The 23,903-nt window shown below is 53.6% G+C and overlaps 1 protein-coding gene and 1 long non-coding RNA gene across 5 annotated transcripts in view; one reads left to right on the top strand and one right to left on the bottom strand.

Annotated features, from left to right (window-relative positions):
* Window positions 1-30: 30 nt before the first annotated feature.
* LOC128854394 (uncharacterized) lies at window positions 31-5,949 on the top strand. The gene is made up of 2 exons (XR_008453459.1): window positions 31-1,274; window positions 2,602-5,949. It is a non-coding gene; the product is annotated as an uncharacterized LOC128854394 (long non-coding RNA).
* The window catches only part of SLC6A17 (solute carrier family 6 member 17), a 25,484-nt gene continuing 5,774 nt past the window's right edge, over window positions 4,194-23,903 (bottom strand). For 3 of the 4 annotated variants that reach the window (XM_054087316.1, XM_054087315.1, XM_054087314.1), the window contains 12 exons: window positions 19,277-19,681; window positions 16,162-16,278; window positions 15,334-15,491; window positions 14,909-15,035; window positions 14,026-14,207; window positions 12,904-13,014; window positions 11,676-11,917; window positions 10,773-10,965; window positions 10,209-10,401; window positions 9,878-10,037; window positions 9,157-9,319; window positions 4,194-8,715 (listed from right to left, as the gene is read on the bottom strand). In XM_054087316.1, the coding sequence (XP_053943291.1) occupies window positions 8,347-8,715; window positions 9,157-9,319; window positions 9,878-10,037; window positions 10,209-10,401; window positions 10,773-10,965; window positions 11,676-11,917; window positions 12,904-13,014; window positions 14,026-14,207; window positions 14,909-15,035; window positions 15,334-15,491; window positions 16,162-16,278; window positions 19,277-19,562 (2,301 nt within the window). In that variant the 5' untranslated portion in view covers window positions 19,563-19,681 and the 3' untranslated portion in view covers window positions 4,194-8,346. The remainder of the gene's footprint in view (window positions 8,716-9,156; window positions 9,320-9,877; window positions 10,038-10,208; window positions 10,402-10,772; window positions 10,966-11,675; window positions 11,918-12,903; window positions 13,015-14,025; window positions 14,208-14,908; window positions 15,036-15,333; window positions 15,492-16,161; window positions 16,279-19,276; window positions 19,682-23,903) is intronic. The other variant, XM_054087317.1, reaches the window with a different exon arrangement.

Genomic DNA, 23,903 nt, shown 5'->3' on the forward strand with positions numbered 1-23,903 from the left:
GCGTGATTCCCTCCCCCCCCCAAATGTGAATCACCCCCATAAGCCTGATTCTGCACCTCCAGCCTGATCCCCCCTCCTCCCTCCTTCCCCCCAGCTCTGACCCCAACCATCTCCCACTGCCCCCCATCCTGGCGCTGGGAGCTTGGGGTGCATCCCCCAGGAGTGGCCCCGGGGCTCTGCCATGGGCATCCGCTCTGGCTGCTCCTGCTGCCTCGGCTCCCACAGCCCAGGGGCGAGTGGAATTGTACGAGGGACAGGCTGAGAGAGATGGGGTTGTTCAGCCTGGAGAAGAGAAGGCTCCGAGGAGACCTTATAGCAATCTTCCAGTACCAGAAGGGGCTCCAAGAAACTGGGTGAGGAGCTATTTACAAAGGCTTGTAGTAACAGGACTAGAAATAAGGAAGAATATCTTCACCATGAGAGTGGTGAGGCCCTGGCCCAGGTTGCCCAGGGCAGTGGTGGCTGCCCCATCCCTGGAGGGATTCCAGGCCAGGTTGGATGGGGCTTGGAGCCCCTGATCCAGTGGGAGGTGTCCCTGTTCATGGCAGGGACATTGGAACTAGATGATGTTTAATGTCCCTTCCAACCTAAACTGTTCTATGATTCTATGATTTTTTCCTCCCCCAAGAGCTTTCCCTTGGAGCTGGAGCTGGCACTCAGGACCTGAGCTGCTCCCAGTGCTGTGCCTGCTGAGCAGGACCACGATGGGGAGCTGCGCCTGTGCCCAGATCTGTTGCGGCTCTGCTGGAGTGAGGAGCAGTGTGTGTGTGTGCAGCCCTCCTGAGCCGAAGGCTGCGAGGAGAAAGGCTCCTACCTGGGAGCCGAGGGCCTGCCCGAACTCCTGGTGGAGTGGGGGCTGCCAAGAAGCAGCGGGGCCGTGCAAGAGGTAGGAAGTGGGGAACGCCTGCTCAGGGTGTCAGGTTGAGGTGAGAGCAGGGCTGTGATCAAACACAATCTGCAGGGTGAGCTGCCACTGGCGTTCTGGGGCAACTGAAGTTTGTCTTTTTTCCTCCCCCAGGAACTCCTGCTTAGAGCTGGTGATGAGGAACTCGGTTGCTCCGGCTGCAGCATCTGATGTGGAGATGTGTTTGTGCCCTGTCCACAGCCCTGTCCCAGCTCTGCTCTGCTTCTGCTTGGACAGACTGCACTGCTGGAGTAGAAGAAAAGCATCAGTGTGGGAAGCCCTCCTGAGCTAAGAGTGCGAGCAAAAAGGCTTCCCACACTGGATGTCAAGGGAAGGGCCCCTACTTCTTGCAGAGCGGGCACTGCAATGGGTAGGAAGCTCGGCAGCTTTCCTTTGGGGCCAGGATGTGGGGAAATTCCTGTGGCCCAAGTGCTTCCTGAGCACGGCCATGCCTGACACTGGCTTTTGACCTCCCAGTCAGACCAGCAGCATCCTCTCCGAGGCACTACTCCAGCCACTGGAACAAGTGGCTTACTCAGTCTATGGAAGACGAGCGCAGCTATTCCCAAGCCTGAACTGGGGATTGCCAGAGGGGAGAGCCGTGCAGGGGGAGCGATGGAGAGGTGCCTCTCCCAGCCCATGGAGCCTGGTCTGGGTACTCCCTGAAGCACTGAGGGGGAACGGGGCAGGGCTCTGGGGCACTGAGCACGCCTGGAGATCCCAGCCTGGTCCCCTCCACCCCTGGAACGGCCAGGAGACTGCACCTGCCGGGATCACTGGCCATGCTGCTCCCGTAACTGCCTCTTGGTGCTATTGCAGCTATTGTTTTTGGCTGGACCTGGTGCACATCAGAAACACAGACAAAGACAGAGGTGGGGGACTTTGGTGGGGCCGGCACGTCCTGTGAGGAAGCATTGCTGCCGGGGGCTGGGTCCAGCTGAGGCTCTTGAGCTGCCACGCAGGGTGGCCCAAAGCAGCAGCTTTTGCCGGCTCTTCCTAGAGGAGCCTTTCCTGGGAAGCCCTGGTGGCTCTTGCAGTGGATGCTCTAAGAGAATGTTTTTCCCTTTCAGAAAAAACATCCCGAGTAAGAGATGTTTCCTCATCTGGAATTGTGTCTCCAGAGGGGGATGGGGGTAAACTCTCCAACAGATCTGTGGACCATGCAGGCACAGAGAGTCAGGGCCAGCCAAAAACCCGTAGTTTGCAGTTCTCTCAAGAGGCAGTTACTGGAGCAGATGTGGCCAGCAATCCAGCAGGTGCAATCTCCAGGCCATGCCCAGGCTGCAGGGGACCAGGCTGGATCTCCAGCTGCTCAGTATCCTGGAGCTAGCCCCAGGGTAGAGTCTTGTGGAGCAACTTGGCAGTCGCTGGAGTCTGCATTGCTGAGCTCCAGAGCAGCAGGATGAGCTTGGGGCGCTTGTTCCTAGGGGAAGAAGAAGACAATTCCCTAACAGTGCCTTTTCAGGTGTGGGAGGTGGGCGGTGGGAGTTCCTGCAGAGCCCCTGGGCAGAGATGTGGCTCTGCTAGGCCCTGTCTGGGATGGAGTCAGAACGAGGATTCGCCTCTGCTCCGGAATACTGAGGGGCTCCTGGGTCAGGCAGGGAAAGCACATGGGTGCTCATACTTCAAGAGTCACAAGTGGTTGTGTCGGCCCCAAAGCTCTCTCACACGTCATGGCTTTCCTGTTCTGATTGCAGGGTGATGCTTCCCCAGGACTCGACCTGCATGTCCGAGGCCTTCAGTCTAGGTGCTCAGCAGCTCAGCAGGAGACAGAGGGCCCTCTCCATGCACCCTGGCTCTAAAGGGGAGCCCTTTAGAGGGCCCAGGCTGCTGCTCTCTGGCTGCTGCCAGGACAGCCCAGGCTCTGGTAAGGGTGTCCACTCTGGCTGCTCCTGCTGCCTCGGCTCCTGCAGCCTGGGAGCAACTGGAATTTGTCTTTTTCCTTCCCCAGAAACTTTGGTTTGGAGGTGGACATGGTGCTGAGCAGGTCACCAACAGCTGCTGCTTGGCTGGGAGAGCAGTCAAGCTCCCCACACAGCTATTTCTCCTCACTCCAGTAGTGCAGTCTGTCTGCAAAACCAGCCCTGGGCCCAGCGCACGAGCGCAGCTTCACATCAGATGCTGCACTGAGATTGGCTAATGAGAATTGATGTGTGCAGCACTGGGGGGAAATGGGGCAAAGGGCACTGTGGAACCCACTTTGAACAGCATTGGCAGGGCCACCAATAAACCTCCGATAGAAACAGAACCGCTTGGTTATTGTTCCATCTCATCGGGGTAGATTTTCTATCAATAGAATAAAGCTTTTTGTCCTTTCTTATTGGCTTTGCCTCTTGTTGATGCTGCAAAAAGCGGGGAGCATAGGGAACACCTCCCTGGCTGGTTTGGGAGTGTGGATGGGAGAGATGGAGGGCCGGATCCTTCCTCCCAGGGTTTGTGGAGCATCGTGCCCCAAGAGGGGGTAGGACCGAGCACTTTGGCTCTGGGAGGTGTACTTCTCCATTTACTCTATAGGAGCTGTAGTGGAAACCTGGACCTTGGGCTCAGGAACGTTGATGGGGAAGGTGATGTTGGGCAAGAATTTGGCTCATTCTCTGTTTTGTTGGTTGGGTGAAGGAAACTGAGGACAGAGAGAGAAATAATAGATGGGAGGGCACAGCGTTCACTGTCCCCTCTTCAGCCAAGACCTGGGGTGGAGGTGGCTGTGGGGAGGGGAGCTGTGCTCACATCCACTCTGATCTGCGCGCTGCAGCCAGGGGTGCTGACTCCCAGCTGGATGATGCTGGCAGTCATCCCCATCCCTAGAAAGTCTCAAAATAGTTTTTCCAGGTCCTGATGCTCAGGATAAACCACCAGCAATGTTAGCAGGGCATTGTGCAGAGCAGCAGATGCTGCATCTTACTAGTCCACGTACCCCACAAAGCCAGTGTGTACTGGTAGAGCTGGTCCAGGATGGAAGACTACCTCCATGATGCTCCTGCAGCACTTGCTGGCAGCCAAGCCCTGAGCAATCCCCTTGCACGGGCTGATGATGGATGGAGGAAGGGACTCAGAATGAGGGGAGACAGAGCACTGACGGCAGGGACAGGACAGGACAGAGAAAGAGATATCAGGGCCATGGATGCTGACAGCCCCAATACCCTTGGCTTCAGCTGTTTGCAACCGCAAAGCTCAGAGAGACCCCAAAGCCCACCTCAAGAAAGGAAACCGAGGCAGAGGAGAAACTTGGTGAGAAGAGATTTGGTAAGAAGAGATTTTTTAATTGAACTCCATTACAGCTGTTACAGGGTTCTTCTCAACTGCTGAGGAGTCTGGCCAGCACGGTACACGTGGTAAATACACCAGCTACGAGGATACATGGGACGAGTTACTACAAGATCTGTGCTTTTACCTGTACAGGAGGATTTTGCCAGCACTCTGCCTGCCCACATGGAAAACAGCTGCACCCCACGTGCTGCTGTGGCTCTGCCTGGCTTGTGCAGTGTCCCCTAGACCACCCAGCTGTGCTCTGTGCTCCTGTCAGCAAGAAGAAAGGTGGGGACAGGAGGGAGGCTGTGGGAGTTGCTCCAGGGAGGTGCTGGGGTTTGACAGGACCTGCCAGGGGCTGGGGAGGGGGCTGGGAGGTGAAGCGGGGGCTGTTTTGGACGGATAGAAGTGAATGGGCCAACGGACACCTAGGGAAGGTGCAAATCAGTAGAGTATGACCAGCTCCAGCTGCCCCCTCTGCTCTGCATCAGTGTCAAGGGCAGGTACAGCCCCCAACCCCAGCACAGGCAGCAGAGCTGGATGCTCAGGGATGGGGGACTGCACACCCCTTGGACCCACAGCACTGCCAGCATGGAGTGGTCATCCTCTTGCAAAGCCCTCTGCCCTCAGCACCAGCCATGCCCTCTGCCCCACTGCAGCCTCGACTCCCTCGACCCTTCCCTTTGTGACTTAAAACACTCTTGGGCTACCTCTGCACGCCCAAGCCAGCAACACTATCCTGCTCCGAGCAGCAGGATCCAGGTGGTTAGGAACCGAGTGGCGAGCCCATCTAGGGAAAGGGGATCACAGGCAGCAGTTCTGCCCTCCTTCTCCCACCACATGGAGGCAAACTGCAAAGTGCTTGTGCTCACAACTAGAATCGTAGAATCACTAGGTTGGAAAAGACCTTTGAGATCAACAAGCCCAACCACACCTGTCCACTACTAAATCACATCCCTGAATACCTCATCCACCCGTCTTTTAAACACTTCCAGGGATAGGGACTCAACCACCTCCCTGCGCAGCCTCTGCCAGTGCCTGAGAATGCTTTCAGTGAAGAAATTTTTGCTCATGTCCAACCTGAACCTGCCCTGGTGCAGCCTGAGGCCATTCCTTCTCATCCTATTGCCTGCCACTTAGGAGAACAGACCAACACCCATGTCGCTACACTTCTGGGCAATTGCAGACAGTGATGAGTTGTCCCCTTTGCCTCCTTTGCTCCAGGCTAAACAACCCCACATCCCTCAGCCACTCCTCATAACACTTGTTGTCCAGCCCCTTCACCAGCTCCATTCTCTTCTCTGGACATACTCCAGCCCCTCAATGTCCTTTTTATAGCGAGGGACCCAAAACTGAACCCAGGATTTGACATGTGGCCTCACTGAGCACAGGAATTGATCCCTTCCCTGTTCCCGCTGGCCACGCTGTTCCTGATCCAAGCCACAGCTCAAAAGACAGGTGGGGTCCCTTCTCTTCCTTTCCGCTGGGTCCCCAGGGCAGCTAGATATGCTGGGGTGGGGATGGCCACCCACCACCCATAAGAAGTAAAAAAGTACAAATCTGCCCTGCTCTCCAGTGAGAATTGGTGTGCAGCACCAGGGGGAAATGTGGCACAGGGCACTGTGGAACCTGTTTCAAACAGCATTGGCAGGGCCACCAATAAATCTCCGACAGAAACAGAACTGCTCGGTTATCATTCCATCTCCTCTCTCGGGGTGAATTTTCTATCAATAGAATAAAGCTTTTTGTTCCTTCTTATTGACTTTGCCTCTTGTTGATGCTGCAAAAAGAGAGGAGGACCTCCCTGGCCGGTTTGGGAGTGGGGATGGGAGAGATGGAGGACCAGATCCTTCCCCCCAGGGTTCAAGGTGCCCCAAGAGGGGATGGGACCAAGCCCTTTGGCTCTGGGAGGTGTCCTGCTCCATTTACTCCATGGGAGCTGTGGTGGGAATCCAGCCCCTGGGCTCAGGGGCATCGATGGGGAAGGTGATGTTGGGCAAGAATTTGGGTCGGCCTCTGTTTTGCTTATTGGGTGAAGGAAACTAGGGACAGAGGGAGAAATAATAGATGTGAGGGAACAGTTTGCCTCATAATGGGGAAATGCCACAGGTTTTGTTCTTCTTCCTTTCAGAGATGATGGGGTGGGGATATTTCTGTGTCCCCCTGCACAGGCAGGGGAAGGAAAAGCGGGGATGGTGAAGTGGGGATCGCTGGAGGAGAGACGAGAGCATGGCTGATCCTGACCACACAGCACTGGTGCTTTTCAGAGTCACTAATGACTGAGCTGCTTTGGTTCAGTCAATGCCTCCATTTTCCCGCTGGAAAGTTGACTAATGAAGGGCCTGACCTCATTGTCCAAGAGAGGCTTCAGGTCACCAGCCAAGCCCATGGAGAAGAATCATCAACAAAGGATCAGAATCCACAAGTCAAATGCCATTGTGCAGGACCTCCTGGCCCCAGGGATGCTAAGAGAAGTGAAGGATGTGGTGGATGCACCAGGTCCTTTCTGCCTTTGCCTCTCAGCTGAAAGGCAAATCAAAGTGGAAGAAAATCCATTGATAGGAAAATGGAGGAAAGAAGTGTTCATGGGCAAGCATTCACAAACCTGGCCTTCAGATCAGCTTGAAATACCATCATGCATGACCTATGCCCAGCAGAACCAAGGATTAGGAGCTCCCTTGACTTTTGGAAGCCACAGAAATGTGCTGAGAGGGACAGAGGGTGCAAGCAGGCTGCTGAACGCTCGGCTATGTGGAGGATTCAGGGAAATGACCTTCAGTCCCAGCGGAAGAGACACAGAGCTGGGAGATCCCAATCTTTCCAGACAGCTTGGGGAAAAACAACATAAGGTCCATCTATCTGGTCATAAGACAATGTGGAGGGGCATGATAAAGGCCCCTGGGCTCCCTGTCCTAGATCAAGAGCTGCCATGGACATAAGGACCTGGCACTGCCTCCCAAGAACTGCTGCTCAGCAGAAACCTGCTGTCCCCAAGGGCTCATTACCCCCAGCCGAAGGCAGGTGACCTCCTGGAGAGGTGCAACAGGAGGCAATGCAGACACCTTGGCTCAAAGCTATGAGAAATGAGGACACGTGTCCAGGGATTCTCCCTACCCAGTTCATCTCAGCTGGTGGGTGCAAGGGACGTAAGTCAGCTCTCAGGAAGCCACCCGCTAACCCAGGACTGTGGTAGCACTGGATGCCCCACGGCTTCTCTGCACATCCTTCTGGGAGTTCCAAAGTGGATGGCAAGAGAAGACAATCACCATGCCAGGGATTTTGGTTCAGCAGAGCGTTCCACATGTCAGGAGTAATTCCAGGAGACCGCTCCTGACCCCCATGATGATAACCCTATCCAGGCCCACATACACACTCCCACATCCAAACCCCCTTCACTTTAGAGGTCCTTCTGACACTCAGCATGACTGATAACTGCCCAACCACAGAGCATGCTGACAGACACATCATGAATGTGACACAATGCTGACGTGACATTGCCATGTCTCAGAAGACCCCATAGATTCTGCCCCATTGCTGGTGGTAACAAAACCTATCCCAAGGATCCACCATCCACTGTCTCGCACATTGCAGCATCTCAGTCAGCCCCGCGCTGCTCCCTGCCAACCCTGGTTGAGATTTGGGGGTTATTTGGGTGTGTCCACAGCGCTAAAAACTACAGGAGATAATACAACAACACCGATGGTAACAACAGCAGCACCATTTTGTGCTATGAACACCGATGGTTAATTGTGCTCATTGGAATAAGGCCATGACTCCTCCCAGCTAAAGGACAACAGTCAGGGAGGGAAGAGCTCTGGGTTCCAGGTGGAAGTATGTTTGGATTTCCACCTGCTGCCAGGTCCTTTTTCCAACCATCAGCTGCTTAGAAAAGAGAGATTTCTTTGCTTCAGATCTGAGCTGTGTGGGAACAACTCTTGGCAAGATATTGCACCATCTCTTGTTCCTCCTCCCTTCCCCGAAAGGCATGCCTGTCAGATGAGGGTTGTTGGAGGAGTCCTGCCCCTCCCGCAGTCCCTTCTTCCCGATGTCACTGTAGAAATGGCTGCTTTTGGGTACAATTTTAAGAGGGGGTTCTTCTTCATCTTTCTTCTTAATTGATTTTCCTGTTGCCTGGACAGCCAGGATCCACTCCCCAGTGACCTCCTCTCCCAGTGGGGGTGGTCGGCAGGCAATCATCACAGTTCGGATTCAGGGGTGCTGGCCAGTAGGTACCCGCTCCCGTATCGTCCATTGGGGGCACTGCTCATTTCCATGGGGGAGTTGCTCCCAGGACCCAGGTAGGAACGGTGTGTGGGCATGGGGGATGGGGTCTCGCTGGGCACTTTGCTCAGGATGAAGCGGGTCTCATCGTTGTCTTCCAAATTGGAGATGTCTTTCATCATCCGTCCCTTCTTATAGGTGACAGAGAGGGCATTGGAGCCATCTGAGATGAGGTGGAACTGCCGAAGGATGAAGACCAGAGGCAGAGGAAGGGATGCCAGGATGATGAGAGAGATGAGAATAGCCATGGCCCAGCTTGGGTAGAAAAGGAACTTTTCTGCAGCCTGGAACAAACAGATATTAGTGTCAAGGAGCTGTTACAGCAAAGGCGATGCATACCAGGTATGACATCTCCTAAGGGTTAGGCAATTCCTGCTGCCTCCTGACAGGCTTCCTTCTCAGAGGCACAGTGTGAAGCTATGAGAAGGTGGATTTAAATCAAGGAAAAAGGCATGGTCCCACACACAGCATGGAGCTGTGGAGGCAAACCAAAACCCGAGCTCAAACTAAGCCCATGGTTAGAGGTGGCTGGAGATTTCTGGGCAGTGTGGACAAACCTGACTGTCTGCAGAGGATGAGCAGCCACAGGCAGGACATCGGCCAGCAGGAGAGGGGAGAAGGAACACGCAGAGGTGGTAAGACCAGGCTGGTCTCCAGCTCTCAGCTGCCCCCTGCTCAGACAGACCTGGAGGGGAGGTGGCTGCGGGGAAGGGAGCTGTGCTCACCTCCTCTCTGATCCATGCGCTGTAGCCTGGGGGGCTGACTCCCAGCTGGATGATGCTGGCGGTCATAAGCACGGCCATGCAGATGGGAGAGACGTACTTCCATGTGTAGTAGTAGAACTGGTAAGGCTGGAAACCCAGCATTTCTGTCAACTCCTGCATGAACCTGCGGAGAAGAAGAGATGGAACCACGCCATTCCCCACCTCCAAGTGACAAACTCCCTCCCAGTAGCCCCCGTAGGAAAGCGTGCTCACGGCAGAGCCTGAAGAACCCAAGCTGATCCAGGCAAGCATCTGTGTCCCTCAAGCCTATAGGACTGGTTGGGAACCACCTAAGGAACCACCATTGGAGTATTAGTCAGAGCCACTTCTGCTTTGGCCAACTTATGAAGGACAAGAACAGGTAGTGGGGGAAACAAGGTCCCCTTCCAGAAAGGCCTGGAAACCACAGACAAGACAGGAATCTCAGGTGATGGGGCACCACAACCAGCAGGAGATACCCACTAGAAGGACCTGCTCCTGGGGCTGGGTTACAACTAGGGCAGGCCAAGAGGATCAAGGTGAACAGAGTTCCTGCCTCTATGAGGTAGCTGCCCCTGGGGCATTTGCTCCTTCAGAGCTGGCCTCCTGGGGAAAACGTCATCTGGAAAAGAGCTGGAAGGACAGGGGAACTTTAGCCACGACTTACAACACAGCTCTTCTTTATGTTCTACAAATGCCTTACTTCTTGGTGCCATAAATCCAGGCCACAGCGATGTTCTCCAGGATGACCACGACCGTGAGCGGCAGTGTGGCTGAATAATCATCAAACATGGTGACAAAGTAATTCCCGGAGCGCTGCACAAAGATCAGTCCCACCACAAAGGCAAAGACGCAGGAGCCAACTGTGAGGAGCAAACAGGCATGGTCAGCAGAACACCGCGGGGTGAATGAATGCCTCCCCCACAAGGTCCATTCCCCGCATCAGCAGGACCCAGTACACATCCACCATGTTCACACTCTTCTGGAGTGACCCCCAGCCTTTCCCCAGGAGGATATGGGAGAAAAGACCTCACCTGTGAACACTTCCTTCCGCACCTTGAAGGTGTCAATGATGGGTGTAGTGATGCCTGACATGGTCCCGATCATGCTTCCCAAGCCTAGGTTTATCAGCATCAGGAAGAACATGACGGACCAAAACGGTGAGGCTGGGAAGTGGGTCATGGCTTCTGTGAAAGCAATGAAGGCCAGGCCAGTTCCTTGCACCGACTGTTCAGGGGAAGAGAGGACCACAAGATGAGGAGAAACATGTCAGGGACACAGCCTATAAGCTCCTGTATGTCTCAGGTCTCTCCTGTTGCAGTGAACCACTCTTTGATGAAAGAAAAACATGGTCTGGTAGCCCAGCCTGGAAGCAGTGCTGACCCTGCCAGACTTGCTATGGGCAGACCTTTCTCCCACCCCAGGAAGAACCACTGTGTGATGGGGAAGACCACAGAGAGAGGGAATCCCCATCCCTGGAAAGTCTCTAAAGAGTTTTTCCAGATCCATGTGCTAGGAGTGACACAAGTACCTCTTCTACCAGGGAAAGGCAATGGAGTGAGTGACCTCCTGGTCCTACTAGGAATGCCACCAGGTACCTTGTTGAGTTCATCCTCCAATAGGCAGGCATCCAAGCCCAGTTCTTTGAAGTGTCCCTCTTTGACTGTCATGATCACCCTGTACATCTCATTGTAGTCCTTGGCAGTGAGGTGGGAGAAGTTCACATGGGGTGGGATGAGGTCATGGCTCAGCACATTGCTGTTCAGGTAGCCCAAGATCTTCTCAGCGTTCCTAAGGGAGAGAAGAGCCTGTCTACCCAGACATGCCGATTTCTTCCCTGGGTAGGGAGGATGGGGCCTGACCATCCTGCCTTTGCACCAGGCAGGACGAACCTCCTCGGTCATATTATCAGGTCCCAGACAGGGGACCTCTTTGCAGTTTCCCAATGTGTAAGTAAACATTGCATTAGGCCATGTGACAGAAGACACAGAAGCGGTAACACCAGGAAACTGGATCTCTGTGCCTCCTCAGCCACGTGGTCCTGTGGCTTCCCTTTTGCTCCAAGACTCCACATCACATGGCCAGGATTGTTATGGATTCAGGTCATCGTCTAAAGACGACACTAGGTGCCCAAATTCACCTTCCTCCAGCTGCTTCTTGGGTACAACACAGCAACTCCCTTAGTCTTGCAAAGAAGTGGATCCTATGATGAGTCAAAACTTGGAGAAACACAGGTGATGTCACCAGATACATTGGATTTACCCTCAATTTTCAGACTAGAAGACCATCCTAGAGCTGAATTTTAGGCTGGAAGCATTGAATACCCAACTGCCTCAGCTACAATGGGACATCTCTGGAGATCCAGGTCCTGACCATCATGAGCTTGGGTGCATCATTATCACCCAGCTCCAGAGCACCTACTCATTTGCCTCCAGAACCACCACAACCAGTAGTCGCAAAGACCTGCCCACCCCAAACAGAGAAAAAGTGAATCCTCTTACTCCACCACACATTTCTCATTCATGATGTTGGCCTTGAAGCCCAGCACAGCAAACACAACCAAAGTGGCCAGGACAGATGTGAAGAAGTTGATGAAGGAGACGAGCGTAGCATCAAAGTGGCAGTTGTTGTCTTGCTTGTTGTAGCTGGAGAAGGCGATGACTCCTCCAAAGCCCAAGCCCAGGGCAAAGAAAACCTGTGTAGCTGCCTCTCGCCACACCTGGGGGTCTAGCATCTTGTCCAGCTTGGAAGGGAGATAGAAGTAGTTAGGTGATTTGGCGACCTCACAACTCATCCCATTGGAGCCAGAGCCAAATTAAAAGGCTGCTGTGCCTACAAGATAGGCTGGTTTTGGAGCAGCCATGGGCTTTGATCTACCACAATCTGGTCTCGCATTACGCAGCACTGATAGGTCCTTTTTCTCTTTCTCACAGAGGGGAAAACTGAGGCATGCTGAGAGACAGGGGAAGATTTGACCTGACCATGTCTCTGAGTGCTCCATCTGCCCCGAAGACCAAGCTGGGTGCTCGATCTCCCAGTGTAAAGCCCTACCGCTTCCCAGTAGACCACGCAGCTGCCCGGGGACCTGACATCTCTGTCTCTGAACCCAAGGGAGCCACGCACCGCTCAGCAATGGGTGTCTATTCTCCCTCAGCCATCTCCTGCTCCCAGAGCACCTGGAGCACCTGCAATCAAAGGTCTCAGCTGGCATGTTTGTTTAACCTCCCATCTCTCAGCCATATCCACCCTCTCCTATGAGCCAGAGCAGCAGGCTGGAGGCCTCAACATCATTCATCAAGAGATCGTAATTAATAGATTTTAAGAGCCTCGCCAGCTGAGCTGATTCATCTATATCTCTGCTTAACTAATTAATTAGCTGTTTAATTAATGGATGAATGCCACCAGTGCAAGTTTTGCTGCCAGCCAGAATCTTCCCATGAAGTTTTTAAATAGATCGCCTCAGGCACCTCCATGCCTCCACACTGGCGTCTGAGCACTGAAAGGAGACTGGAGTGATGCTGAGGCTCAAAGGTGCTCCAAGATAGCGAGTTTGTGAAGTGCTTGGCTGTGGCTGTCCTCTGGTTTTAGGGCACTGATGATTTATCAGGATCTCCAAGGTAGTTTGGGGTTGGTACTCTGGGTTTGAGGGTAGAGAGCATAAGGGAAAATAACGTGTGACCAGCCAGAATAAGAACCTGCCTAGAGTCTGCTGGGCTTGGAGGGTCTCACCTTGGGTGTGAACATGTGCATGATCCCATCCACCGCCCCGCGCAGCAGAAGTCCCCGCACCAAGAAGCAAACAAGCACCACGTAGGGGAAGAGGGAGCTGAAGTACATCACCTAGGGCAAGAGAGATGCAACACGGGCACAATCTCATTCACTGTCCACTGAGCTCAGTCACCGATGGCTGACATCTAAGCCAAGTACAGCACAAGAGGGGAGAAGGGAGGGTTGTCCTCCCCACAACGAGGTCTGGTCCACAGGCAGTGCAGGGTTAAGCCGTGGGAGTCCTCGGTGCAGGATGTTACAAGCGCTTCAGTGGATTTGCAAAGTGCTTGGGCACTAGGGCTGCTGAATGTGAAGATGCTGGATCTATCTTAGAAAATCTCTGAAACGCAAACCTCTGGTGCTCTGTGAGCCCGAGGGAAGGACAGCTTTGCACTCACCATCCCCTTCCCCCAGCATCTGCCCAGGGCTGCAGGCAGCCCCAGCTAGTTCCTGGCATGGAGCACATTTCCAATGCCCCAATGAGCAGATGCAGCTGGGACTTCATCTCGGGCAAGGGGAGACTTGCTGCCATGGTCCTGTCTCTGCAGCTCACTCCCATCACACTGCTCTCAGGGCTGTGGGACAGGGGTCTCACTGCCCTCTGCTTTAGGCTAAGACACTGGATGTTGGGCAGAGCACGTCTGGAGAAAGGGATGTTCAAGTGTACCAGGAGACCATACCCTTCTCCATCCAACTCCACTGCTTACACAGCCTTGCTTGAAATATATCTGCAAGCTAATGGCATCCCTTCCTCACAGCAATCTCTTCCTCCCTGCCCCGCTTCTCCTGCGTGGGACTCCAGGACGGCATCAGACAGTTGACAGCCCCCAAATGCAGTCACTGGGCAGGTGATTTGTCTAACATGAGGTGGCTGAGTCCTGGGCTATGTCTGTGGGTGTCAGTTGGACTAAACCTTTTCTTTACACCCAATTCTGATCTTATTCTGGATCCTCACAGAGGTCGCCCCAACCTGTGGGCGTGAGCATCCTGGGGACCCCCAGCCACCCCAGATCAGGGTCCAGGTAGGATGTTTCTGCCTCAATAACAGACCATAGGCAGGCTCAGGTGGCCACCGCTACCCACCTTCCCTGAGGACTGGATGCCTTTGATCATAGCCAAGCCAACAAGGCTCCAGGCCACCAGCAGACACAGAGTCATCTTCCAGTTGAGCCCCCCACTCTCTGAGATGGAGTTGGAGATGTCCAAGGTCTCCCGGTACCAGAAATAGGTGGTGGCTGAGCTCCTCTCACATTCAGTCTCCACAACTGCAACCAAGTAGAGGCATAAGAGCATGAGGGGGTTGGGGGAGAGACACCCACCGTCCCTTAGGGGATGAATGTCAATTAATGTTAAAGACCTGCTGGAGCCAGCCAGAAAAGGCAGAAAAACTAAGGAACAGGAACTAATGGGGTTCTTTTCTTTAGCAGGAAAGCACAGAGACAGGACATAAAGCCATTGTCAGGTGAAAATAAGATGTTAAATACTAGAAGAGGCATTTGCTATAACCCCCCCCCTCCCCAGAGTGTCCCAAGGAGGTGCTCAGATGTTATTAAACATCATTAGTTCTATCAGCGTCTCAGTCAAGCACTGATGGAGCAGCCAGCTGAGCCCTGCCTGGCTCTTGCTGCCTCCCTCCATGGTCCTGGGCCGGATCTTGGCCCTGAGCACTGAGGCAGCCTGGAGACCCAAGCTCTGGATCCCCAACTGGCATCAAATCCCATCAGTGAGGACAGACAGCAAGGGCAGAGCATGGGAGAGACTCATCCAACCCAAGGGAAACATCTCCATATGATCAAGACAAATGGACAGGAGAGGACACAGTGCCGCAAAAGACACCTCAACCTCCAGTGTCCCCAACCTGTGACAGCTTCAGATGTTGGGGTTCCTCAGTGTCCCACAGCCCCCCTTCCCTGGGAACTGTTCCCTTCCAGCTGAGCTTCCCCTGGCACCAGCAGCAGTCCCTTACCAGCCACCGAACCATTCTTCACGATGGGACACTCGCTCCAGGGAAGAGGGTACTGGAAGGACTTAAAGAAGTAAAAGATGCTCCAGCCGATGATGACATTGTAATAGAGACCGACAAAAAAACAGACCTGGGGGCAGGAAGGAGGACATGAATTTAAATCACAGAACAGTGGCACTATCCCCAGCATGCCTTCCACTGGGCAGGGACTTGCAGGGAGCAGGGGTGCTGGGATCAGAGGATGTGCCCATTCCCACCCAGCCCTAGACCCACGGGTGGAGCTGGAAAAACTCCTCTTAACCTCTCAAACCTCTCTCTATGTGGGGCCCCTAAAGGTTTGCTCCCAGGCCATCCCCTGCTTTGCAGCCTCTAAAGCTGTTCTGCATACCCCAAGGGGGTGATCTGAGGGGACCCATGGGTACACTCACAAGGCAGCTGGCATAGCCGATGCCCCCCAGACGAGGACAGATATAATTCCAGACACCGATGCTGCCCCGGCGGATCCGCTGCCCCACCGCCAGCTCCAGGAAGAAGAGGGGGAGCCCGATGATGATGAGCAGGACGAGGTATGGGACCAGGTAGGCACCTGGCAGGGGAGAGAAAGCTCATCATAGGGCTGTCTCTGCCTGCTCTGATGCAGCCAAGGATGGATGGACACGGATGGGCAGGCAGGGAAGAGCAGGGTGAGGCTCTGCCTGGTCCATTGGTTCATTTGCAGTGGATCTGGGTATGCAGATCAGTGCTTGGGCAGCAGAGAAGACAGACATGGAGAGGAGCAAACACATGCATGTGGAAGGAAAGACTGCAACACTCCCTGCCAGTGTGGGTACATTTGGGATGGACCCTAATGAAAAAAAAGACACACTGCATTGGTACAGACACATGCCATTGGTACAGACACATGGCCCCACTTGCAAGGAGACACCTCCATAAGCCAATCCTTGGGGACTCGCACATGGTCCCGGCCATCTCAGACACACAGGCAGGCAGGAACCCTCCTGTTCACCCAGGTCCTGCCTGCAACACGTGTCCAAGCACAACCTGCACTGATATACCCCGTCACCAACACCCACACCTCCGGCAGCACCATTCAACGCACCAAACACTGCACTGTGCAGAATGAGGTCCTCTGTTAGGGGTAGAAACAGCTCAAATTAGAAACTCGGTTAATAATCTCTGCCTAATTGAGGAAGCCACAGAGAAGTTAGCAATTGTTGAAGCATAATGAAGTGACTATAAAGGTTGCGATGACTCACGCTCAGTGCCCGCCTGATGAATTACTCCAACCTCCTGACAGGGGCTGAGGAACAGGCTTAGGAGCTTGTGTCTCACTCCCACAGGGTGGCAGGCGATCCAAAGGCACACACCAGAGCCTGGTTGGGTTGGACAAATTCCTGTTTGGATTTACAAGCTGGTGACAGCCACTCCTGCTCCAGGCAGGACCTGTGGCAGATGATGCTGGTCCAAGTGTTGGATCTGCAAAGTGGTTCACCCGCAATGCTGTCCTGGGCTGAGCATGCTGGCAGCGGGTTGGGGATTGATGTGTTAGAAACACAGATGGGGAGACAAATTAAGATGCAGAGGCCCAGGGTAATGAGGAGGATGAAAGGATAGTCAGAGAACAGGGCAGAGCCCCATGTAATTCAGGAAGGACCACAAGCATCCCATCTCTGCAACACCCTCCTGGGCATCTACATCTCGATGTGCAGATGGACAGAGATGAGACAGATGGACAGATTCAGATGCAAATTTGTCCAATATTGGAGATTTTCTTCCTGTGATCTCTGCAAAGATGAGCATCAGCTGACATCTGTGTGTCGCTGTGCCCGGCAGCACCGGTGTGGAAGCACAATGGGCAGCACTGCCAGATCCCAGCACACCAAGTCCTGGAAAACTGGCTCCAGCCCATCTTGCTACAAGCATGCAGCTGTCCTCCTCCGCAGATGCCCGTCTGGGGAACAGGAGGGAAAGCAGCAACTGCCACCACATGCCAGGGCTGCTCAGCACACCCAGAAGTGGACTGTCCATCTCTCCCCAGCTCCCAAATCCATCTGTCTGGCATCAGCCTAACAGCCTGATGAGAACCCCAGCCAGGGGCCACGAGGTTAAATGTGGTGGAAAGAAAAGGCAGAAAAATTAGTGTCTGCCCCATGAGACAGAGGAGAAAAATGCCACTTGGGTAAAAAAAAAAGAGAGGGGACACATGCGAAGCACAGCAAAGTTCAGTAATCTACTGCTCAAGCTCCATGCCTCAGTTTCCCTATCTGTAAAACAGGGGCAATGGATGCGGCAGCTTGTAAAACCTTTTTTGAGACCTGGTGTAGGAAGACTTCACCGAACAGCAAGTTGCTCCTAAAACCAGCTGGTTGTCCCAGTACCTGGGTCAGTGTCCATATGTCCCACCATAAGATGGGGCTGAGTCATTGGCTTCCAACTCAGCACGCCCATCTCCTCTGCTGCAGCAGGTCCCAGGGCTGTTGCAGGTTCAATTCCCTGTCCCCACTCCACATCCCATCTGGATTTTTGTCTAAAAACACTTGCATAATGCTGCCCTGACACAGATAGCAAATTCAGCCCTGGAATTGTTACGGAATTCACCAGGATGACTACCAATCTGGGAACGCAAGCTGAAACTCCTGCTACCCAGCACCCGAGACAGCTGAGGCTAAAGCTCCACAAACAAACAGGACAGCAGAGACCTCAGCATAAGCTGAGAAACTTCTACTCATTGCACTAATTACAGTTAGTTATTCACTGCTGTGCCAGTGGGGAATCTGAGGCATGGCTGGGTTATGGGTTTACAAAGAAGTAGAACTGTGGGTCTCTACACTCCAGGTCTGAGCTGGTTCCCAATCTTATTGAATCAGAAAACCTGCATCAAAGTCACAGTCCACACGTAGAGCTGTATAACAAAGCCAGCAGGGCTGTGTCGATCTAACCCAGCCCTGAATTTACACCAGGCTCTGTTTCTGACATCCTGCAGGTCACACATGCAACCCTCCCTGCTGCACCCAATGCACAAGTGCACTGGCATGCGCAATGCAGCTAATGCAGCATCAGAGCCCTGCAACGCCTGCAGCTCCTTGCTGCAACCCAAGACCATGCTGAGACCTCCTCGCTGGCTTTGTAACAGGGCAAACACAGCGTGCAAAGCCGTGCTGCACCAAAACCGAGCCTTGCCTGGACCCAAACTTGTGTACCGGGACGTGTGTCTGCCAGCGGCTGGGGAGATGCTGGGATGCAGGAGCCGTGCTCCATCCCAGCTGGGAAGGGAGGGCAATGGGGGTGCTAGAAGCCCCAGGGTGAGAAGGGCTGACTGCCCAGATCTTTGCTTGGGAGAATGACTCATTGCGAAGATGACATCAAAGATGTTTTAATTATTGAGAGCGCTGCAGACCTGTCAGCTGTAGGGCTGGGGGCACAGTGAATGATGCATTGCTGGGGGGGAAGAGGGAGAGCAGGACTCTGGGCTGATCCTGGCTTCATTCAATGCCACTTGGCACCAGATGCTTCCCTTGGCTGCAAGGGTCAGTGCTGCGGGCAAGAGGCCATGAGCGCTGGGTTTGGATTAATGATGAGCAACCCACCCTCCCAGCAGTGTCATGACAGGTATTGAGTCTCAGCATGGCTGGAAGAGACGTGGCCCTCTGGGCTGCTCCTGGAAGTCCATGGAGGGGGGCATAGACTCCTAGAATCACTAGGTTAGAAAAGACCTTTGAGATCATCAAGCCCAACAGTACCTGTTCACTACCAAACCAGATCCCTAAGAACCTCATTCACCTGTCTTTTGAACACTTCCAGGGATGGGGACTCAACCACCTCCCTGCACAGTCTCTGCCAGTGCCTGAGAACCCTTCTGGTGAAGATATTTTTCCTGATGTCCAATCTCAACCTGCCCTGGTGAAACTCGAGGCCATTGCCTCTCTCCTGTCACCTGTCACTTGGGAGAAGAGACCAACACCCACCTCTCTACAACCTCCTTTACGGCAGTTGTAGACAGTGATGAGGTCTCCCCTCACGGCATTGGGTGGGAGAATGGGATGCCTGGAAGGAGGATTAGGGAAGGGGCTGGAGCCTCCACAGTGTGCCTTCAGGACCGAGGGAAATAGTTGGGGGTTGCAGCAAGAAATCCTGGCTCCCAGCCTTGGATTTGCCTTGACTTTGGAGCACATAGGCAGACACCCTGGAGGTTCCTGCAACTCTGCACTAATGCACACGCTGCAGTGAACAGCTCCCAGCTGCTCCTTACCCCCTTCAGAGCCCAAATAGTCCCCATCCCGCCCCAGGATCCACATTCCAACGTGCACCAGGACACGATTGGGCAATATTCCCTTCCCCAAAAACCGAGCCCATCCGTGCCCCAAATCTCACCTCCTCCATTCTTCTGGCAAAGGTACGGGAAGCGCCAGACGTTGCCCAGCCCCACGGAGTAGCCGATCTGTGCCAGAATGTACTGCAGCTTGCTGTTCCATGCAGGACGGTTCTCAGCATCCAGCTCCTCCTCTCCATCCTTCTGCCTGTCCCAGGTCTCCCCTGTCACATTGAGGATGCTGCGTTTGTAGTCCACAGGCTCTTCGTGGGCCAGCAAGTCGGCCACCGACTCGGTGACATGCTCGCTGCTGTGCTCCCGCTGCGTCACCTTGCTGTTCTTCGGCATTGGGACGGCTACACGTGGCCCCCAGGGGTGGGATTGGGTCAGGGGAGATGAGCGTCCCGCAGGGAACAGTACCTGTATAAGCTATAGCTCAGGCCTCACCTCCTCTTCATCAGCAGGACCTGGGTGGGGAACAGGTCAACGGAGTTGGTTTTGCCTTGGTCTAAGTGTCCTGTGCTGGTGGGAGCAGCAGCACCATGAGAAGAAGGATGTCCATTGACCCATGCCTTGGGGACCTCCTTCTGGGCTGGGAGATGCCAAGGCACACCCCCTCCACCTTCTCCATGAATGATGGACCACGAGCAACCCCACAGTTCAGCATTCATGGAGTAGAGCCTCCTGCAACACATAGAGAAGAATTTCCCTGGGCTGCAGGGGATGGCGACAAGCAATGGAGCCAAGTCATATTGCCGTGATGCCTCCTTTACCCTCTAACAACCCCATTCCCAGGCCAGCAGCACCGCCAGCCAGGGCTTTGCTCTCCTTGCCCTGCTCCCTCTCCTCCTGGCCCCTTGGCTTGGAAGCACTTGAGGGACAGTGACAAATGCCCAGGCTATCTCTCCATCCCTGAACATTATCAGGAGTGACTTAAAAGCCTTGGAGCCAGCAGCTAAATCTTCCTAGACAGCTTTACAACATATAACAGCTGCAAACCAGCAGCCAAGGCAAAGCCATTGATTGTCCCCACCCCTCCACCTTCTCAGCCTTCACCTCGGACCAGCCTTAGCCAGGGAGAGCCATACCAGTCCCAGAGCATCCACATGGTTACACCAGTTACAACAGTTTGCTCCCACTGCTTCACTCCCTAAACTGATGGTACCAGATCCCATGGGTGTTGGGCCATGACGGGCACAGGCAGGGTAGTTTTTGGACCCAAGGAGGGAACGGGACTCGGAGCATGGGTTCATTGCCAGTGTGGTGATGGGTGAGGAGGAGATTAATGGCAGCCAGCATGGCTTCACCAGGGGCAAGTCCTGTATGACCAGCTTAGTGGCTTTCTATGATGGGGTAACAACAGCAATGGACATGGGAAAACCAACGGATGTGATTTATCTGGACTTCTGTAAAGCCTTTGACGTGGTCACCCACAACATCCTTCTCTCTAATCTGGAGGGATATGTATTTGATGGGTGGACTGTTTGGCGGATAAGAAACTGGTTGGATGGTTGTATTCAGAGAATAGTGGTCAGTAATTCGAAGTCCAAATGGAGATCTGTGACAAGCGGTGTCCCTCAAGGGTCTGTACTGGGACCCGTGCTTTTTAATAACTTCATCAATGATATTGATGAAGCAAGATCGAGTGCACCCTCAGCAAGTTTGCAGATGACACCAAGCTGAGTGGTGCAGTTGCCACACCAGAAGGACGAGATGTCATCCAGAGAGACCTGGACAGGCTGGAGAAGTGGGGCTGTGAGAACTTCATGAGGTTCAACAAGGCCAAGTGCAAAGTCCTACATCTGGGTCGGGGCAATCCCTGATTTCAATACAGGATGGGGGATGATGTGATTGAAAGCAGTCCTGTGGAGAAGGACTTGGGGGTGCCGGTTGATGAGAAGCTCGACATGAGCCAGCAATGTGCACTCCCAGCCCAGAAGGCTGCATCAAAAGAAGCACTGCCAGTAGGGTGAGGGAGGTGATTCCACCCCTCTATTCCTCTCTTGTGAGACCTCATCTCGAGTATTGTGTCCAGTTCTGGATTCCTCAACATAAGGAGATGAAACTGTTGGAACGGGTCCTGAGGAGGGCTACAAAGATGATCACAGGTCTAGAACACCCCCCATACAATGACGGGCTGAGAGAGTTGGGTTTGTTCAGCCTGGAGAAGAGAAGGCTCCAAGGAGACCTTATAGCAACCTTCCAGTACCTGGAGGGGCTATAAGAAAGCTGGAGAGGGACTTTTTACAAAGGCTTGTAATGATAGGACTTGGGGCAATGGCTATAAACTGGAGAGGGGTGGATTTAGACTGGACATAAGGAAGAATTGCTTCACTATGAGAGTGGTGAGGCACTGGAACATGGTGCCCAGGGAAGCTGTGGCTACCCCATCCCTGGAGGTGCTCAAGGCCAGGTTGGACGGGGCCTTGGGCACCATGATCTAGTGGGATGTGTCCCTGCCCATGGCAGGGGGGGTGGAACTAGATGATCTTTGAGGTCCCTTCCAACCCAAACTATTCTATGATTCTATGACTCCAGCTTCAGGAGTGATCCTGCATGGAGGCACTCCAGGAAGTGCCCATGACCTGGCTCAGCTCCACAATGCTCACCTTCACCTTAAAAAGCCTTGGGGCATCAGGGAAATCCACTCTGCTGGGCTGGGGGTCCCCAGCCTAGGAAAATACTACATCCTTCCTCGCCTTTCTGGGAGAACTGGGGTTTGACTGGTGGTTCCCACCCCAGCTAGGACTCTGGAGGTTCACCAGCTGGGGAGCAGACACAGAAACTCTACAAGAAACTCCGCATGATGGAAATAGACTCTCTGGAAGGAGAGCTTGCTTCTTCTCTGCATTCCATTCCTTCTTCCTAGGGACAACAGGATGGTCACCAGCCCCTGGAAAAGTAATGGTGCTACGCCTGGGGACCTGTCCCACTCCAGCCTAGCCACAGCATCATTTCACCCTCACCCTGGGGGCTTTCTCCTTCAGTTCAAAGCTCATACAAGACCTAAGTGGCAGCTCACGGGTGACACTGCACCAATAACCCATCAGCGCAGTCGTTGGGGCAGTCCACACTCAGCACAGGTGGCCAGTCTCTACCAAGACAGATGATCATAGAATCACTTGGTTGGAAAAGACCTTTGAGATCATCAAACCAAACCACACCTGTCCACTACTAACCCAGATGCCTGAGCACCTCATCTACCCATCTTTTACACCCCTCCAGTGATGCGGACTCCGCCACCTTCATGGGCAGCCTCTGCCACTGCCTGAGAACCTTTTCAGTGAAGATATTTTTCCTAACGTTCAATCCGAACCTGCCCTTGTGAAACTTGAGGCCATTCCCTCTCATCCTATCCCCCGTCACTTGGGAGAAGAGATCAACACCCACCTCTCCACAACCTCCTTTCAGAGAGTTGCAGACACCGATAAGGTCTCCCTTATGATGCAGGATGGACCAAAGGATAGACCCTTTGGTGAGCCAAAGGGAAACTCATGATTTTCCAGAACCATCTCCAGATCTTCTTTCCTTCAGACAAACATCAATCTTTTTGACGCAATTTAGCTCTCAATCCCAAACCTCTTCATGGCAGTGGGGTCAGCCCAGGCAGCAAAGCCCATCCCAACTAGTGCACCAAGATCCTGATCCAGTGTGTGAAGAAAGCAAAGCATTTGCAGGAGGAAACCTCACCCTCTCTCACCCTCACTTTGGTGTTTTTTCACCCCTGAAGAAAGTTCCCTCTTTGCGAGGCCCTGTTCCTATTAGAAAAGCTATTTTCAGCTGTTGGCTGCATCCGTTGCCAAGCAACCTTGTCGGCTCCACATCTTTCTTGGATCCGGCTCCTCCAGAGAAGCTGCTTAAATTATTCTTTCAGGTCTGGCCCAGCAATGTTTAATTTCCTAACGAGGGCTCATTCATGTAAACTGCTCATGGCTCGATCGTGGCAATTATCGGCACGTGGCTGCCTGGAGCTGGAGCATTCTCAGCCGTAACGGTGACAGGCACACAGGGTTGGGAAGGGCCTCATCCAGCAGCCAGGAAATGATTGGGATTTCCATCGATTTTGGATCAGGCTCTGTATACATTAGCACAGAACTAGTTAAATCCCCCACAGGTTGTTTGCTGCTCCCTGTCTGCTCAACAGCCACATAAGCTCCTTGTGAGTGAGGGTGACTCAGACCTTCAGGAGCACTCAGCTGCAGGGACTAAAGTCTCTCTTCCTGTTAGGGATAGAGCCTAGGAGACCTAGGATCTGCTGGCTGAGCCCCCAGAGCTCAGTGCCCCATGATGAGGGTACCCAAACTGCTTTCCTGGGACAACTCAGCTCCTTGGAGCAAAGCCTCAGAGATGCCCACCTCCCAGAGAGGTGGTGTTGAACCAGGCCAGCACCACAGGGCCAGTACAGACCCCACAGCACCTCTCTCTGGATCTCTACCTCTTCCCACTCCGCAGCCTAGGTGTCCCCCCCAGCATTATCCTTAGGAGCTGAGAGGTAGCAGGACACAGTAGTCCTTGAAAAGCAGGTTTCTTCAAGCATCTCCAAAGCCCCAAAGGTTCTCATCTCCTTGGAGAATGCCCAAGAAAGCAACATTCACAAAGGATCTGGGAATTAAAAGGGGTGCTTAGCTGCTCTTCTGGGGCAAAGGCTCTCTAGGCTGGTGAGACAACACCAGAGGATGAGACAAGGGT

Source organism: Cuculus canorus, chromosome 24 (genome assembly GCF_017976375.1).
Source record: "Cuculus canorus isolate bCucCan1 chromosome 24, bCucCan1.pri, whole genome shotgun sequence".
NCBI classification, from domain to species: domain Eukaryota; kingdom Metazoa; phylum Chordata; class Aves; order Cuculiformes; family Cuculidae; genus Cuculus; species Cuculus canorus.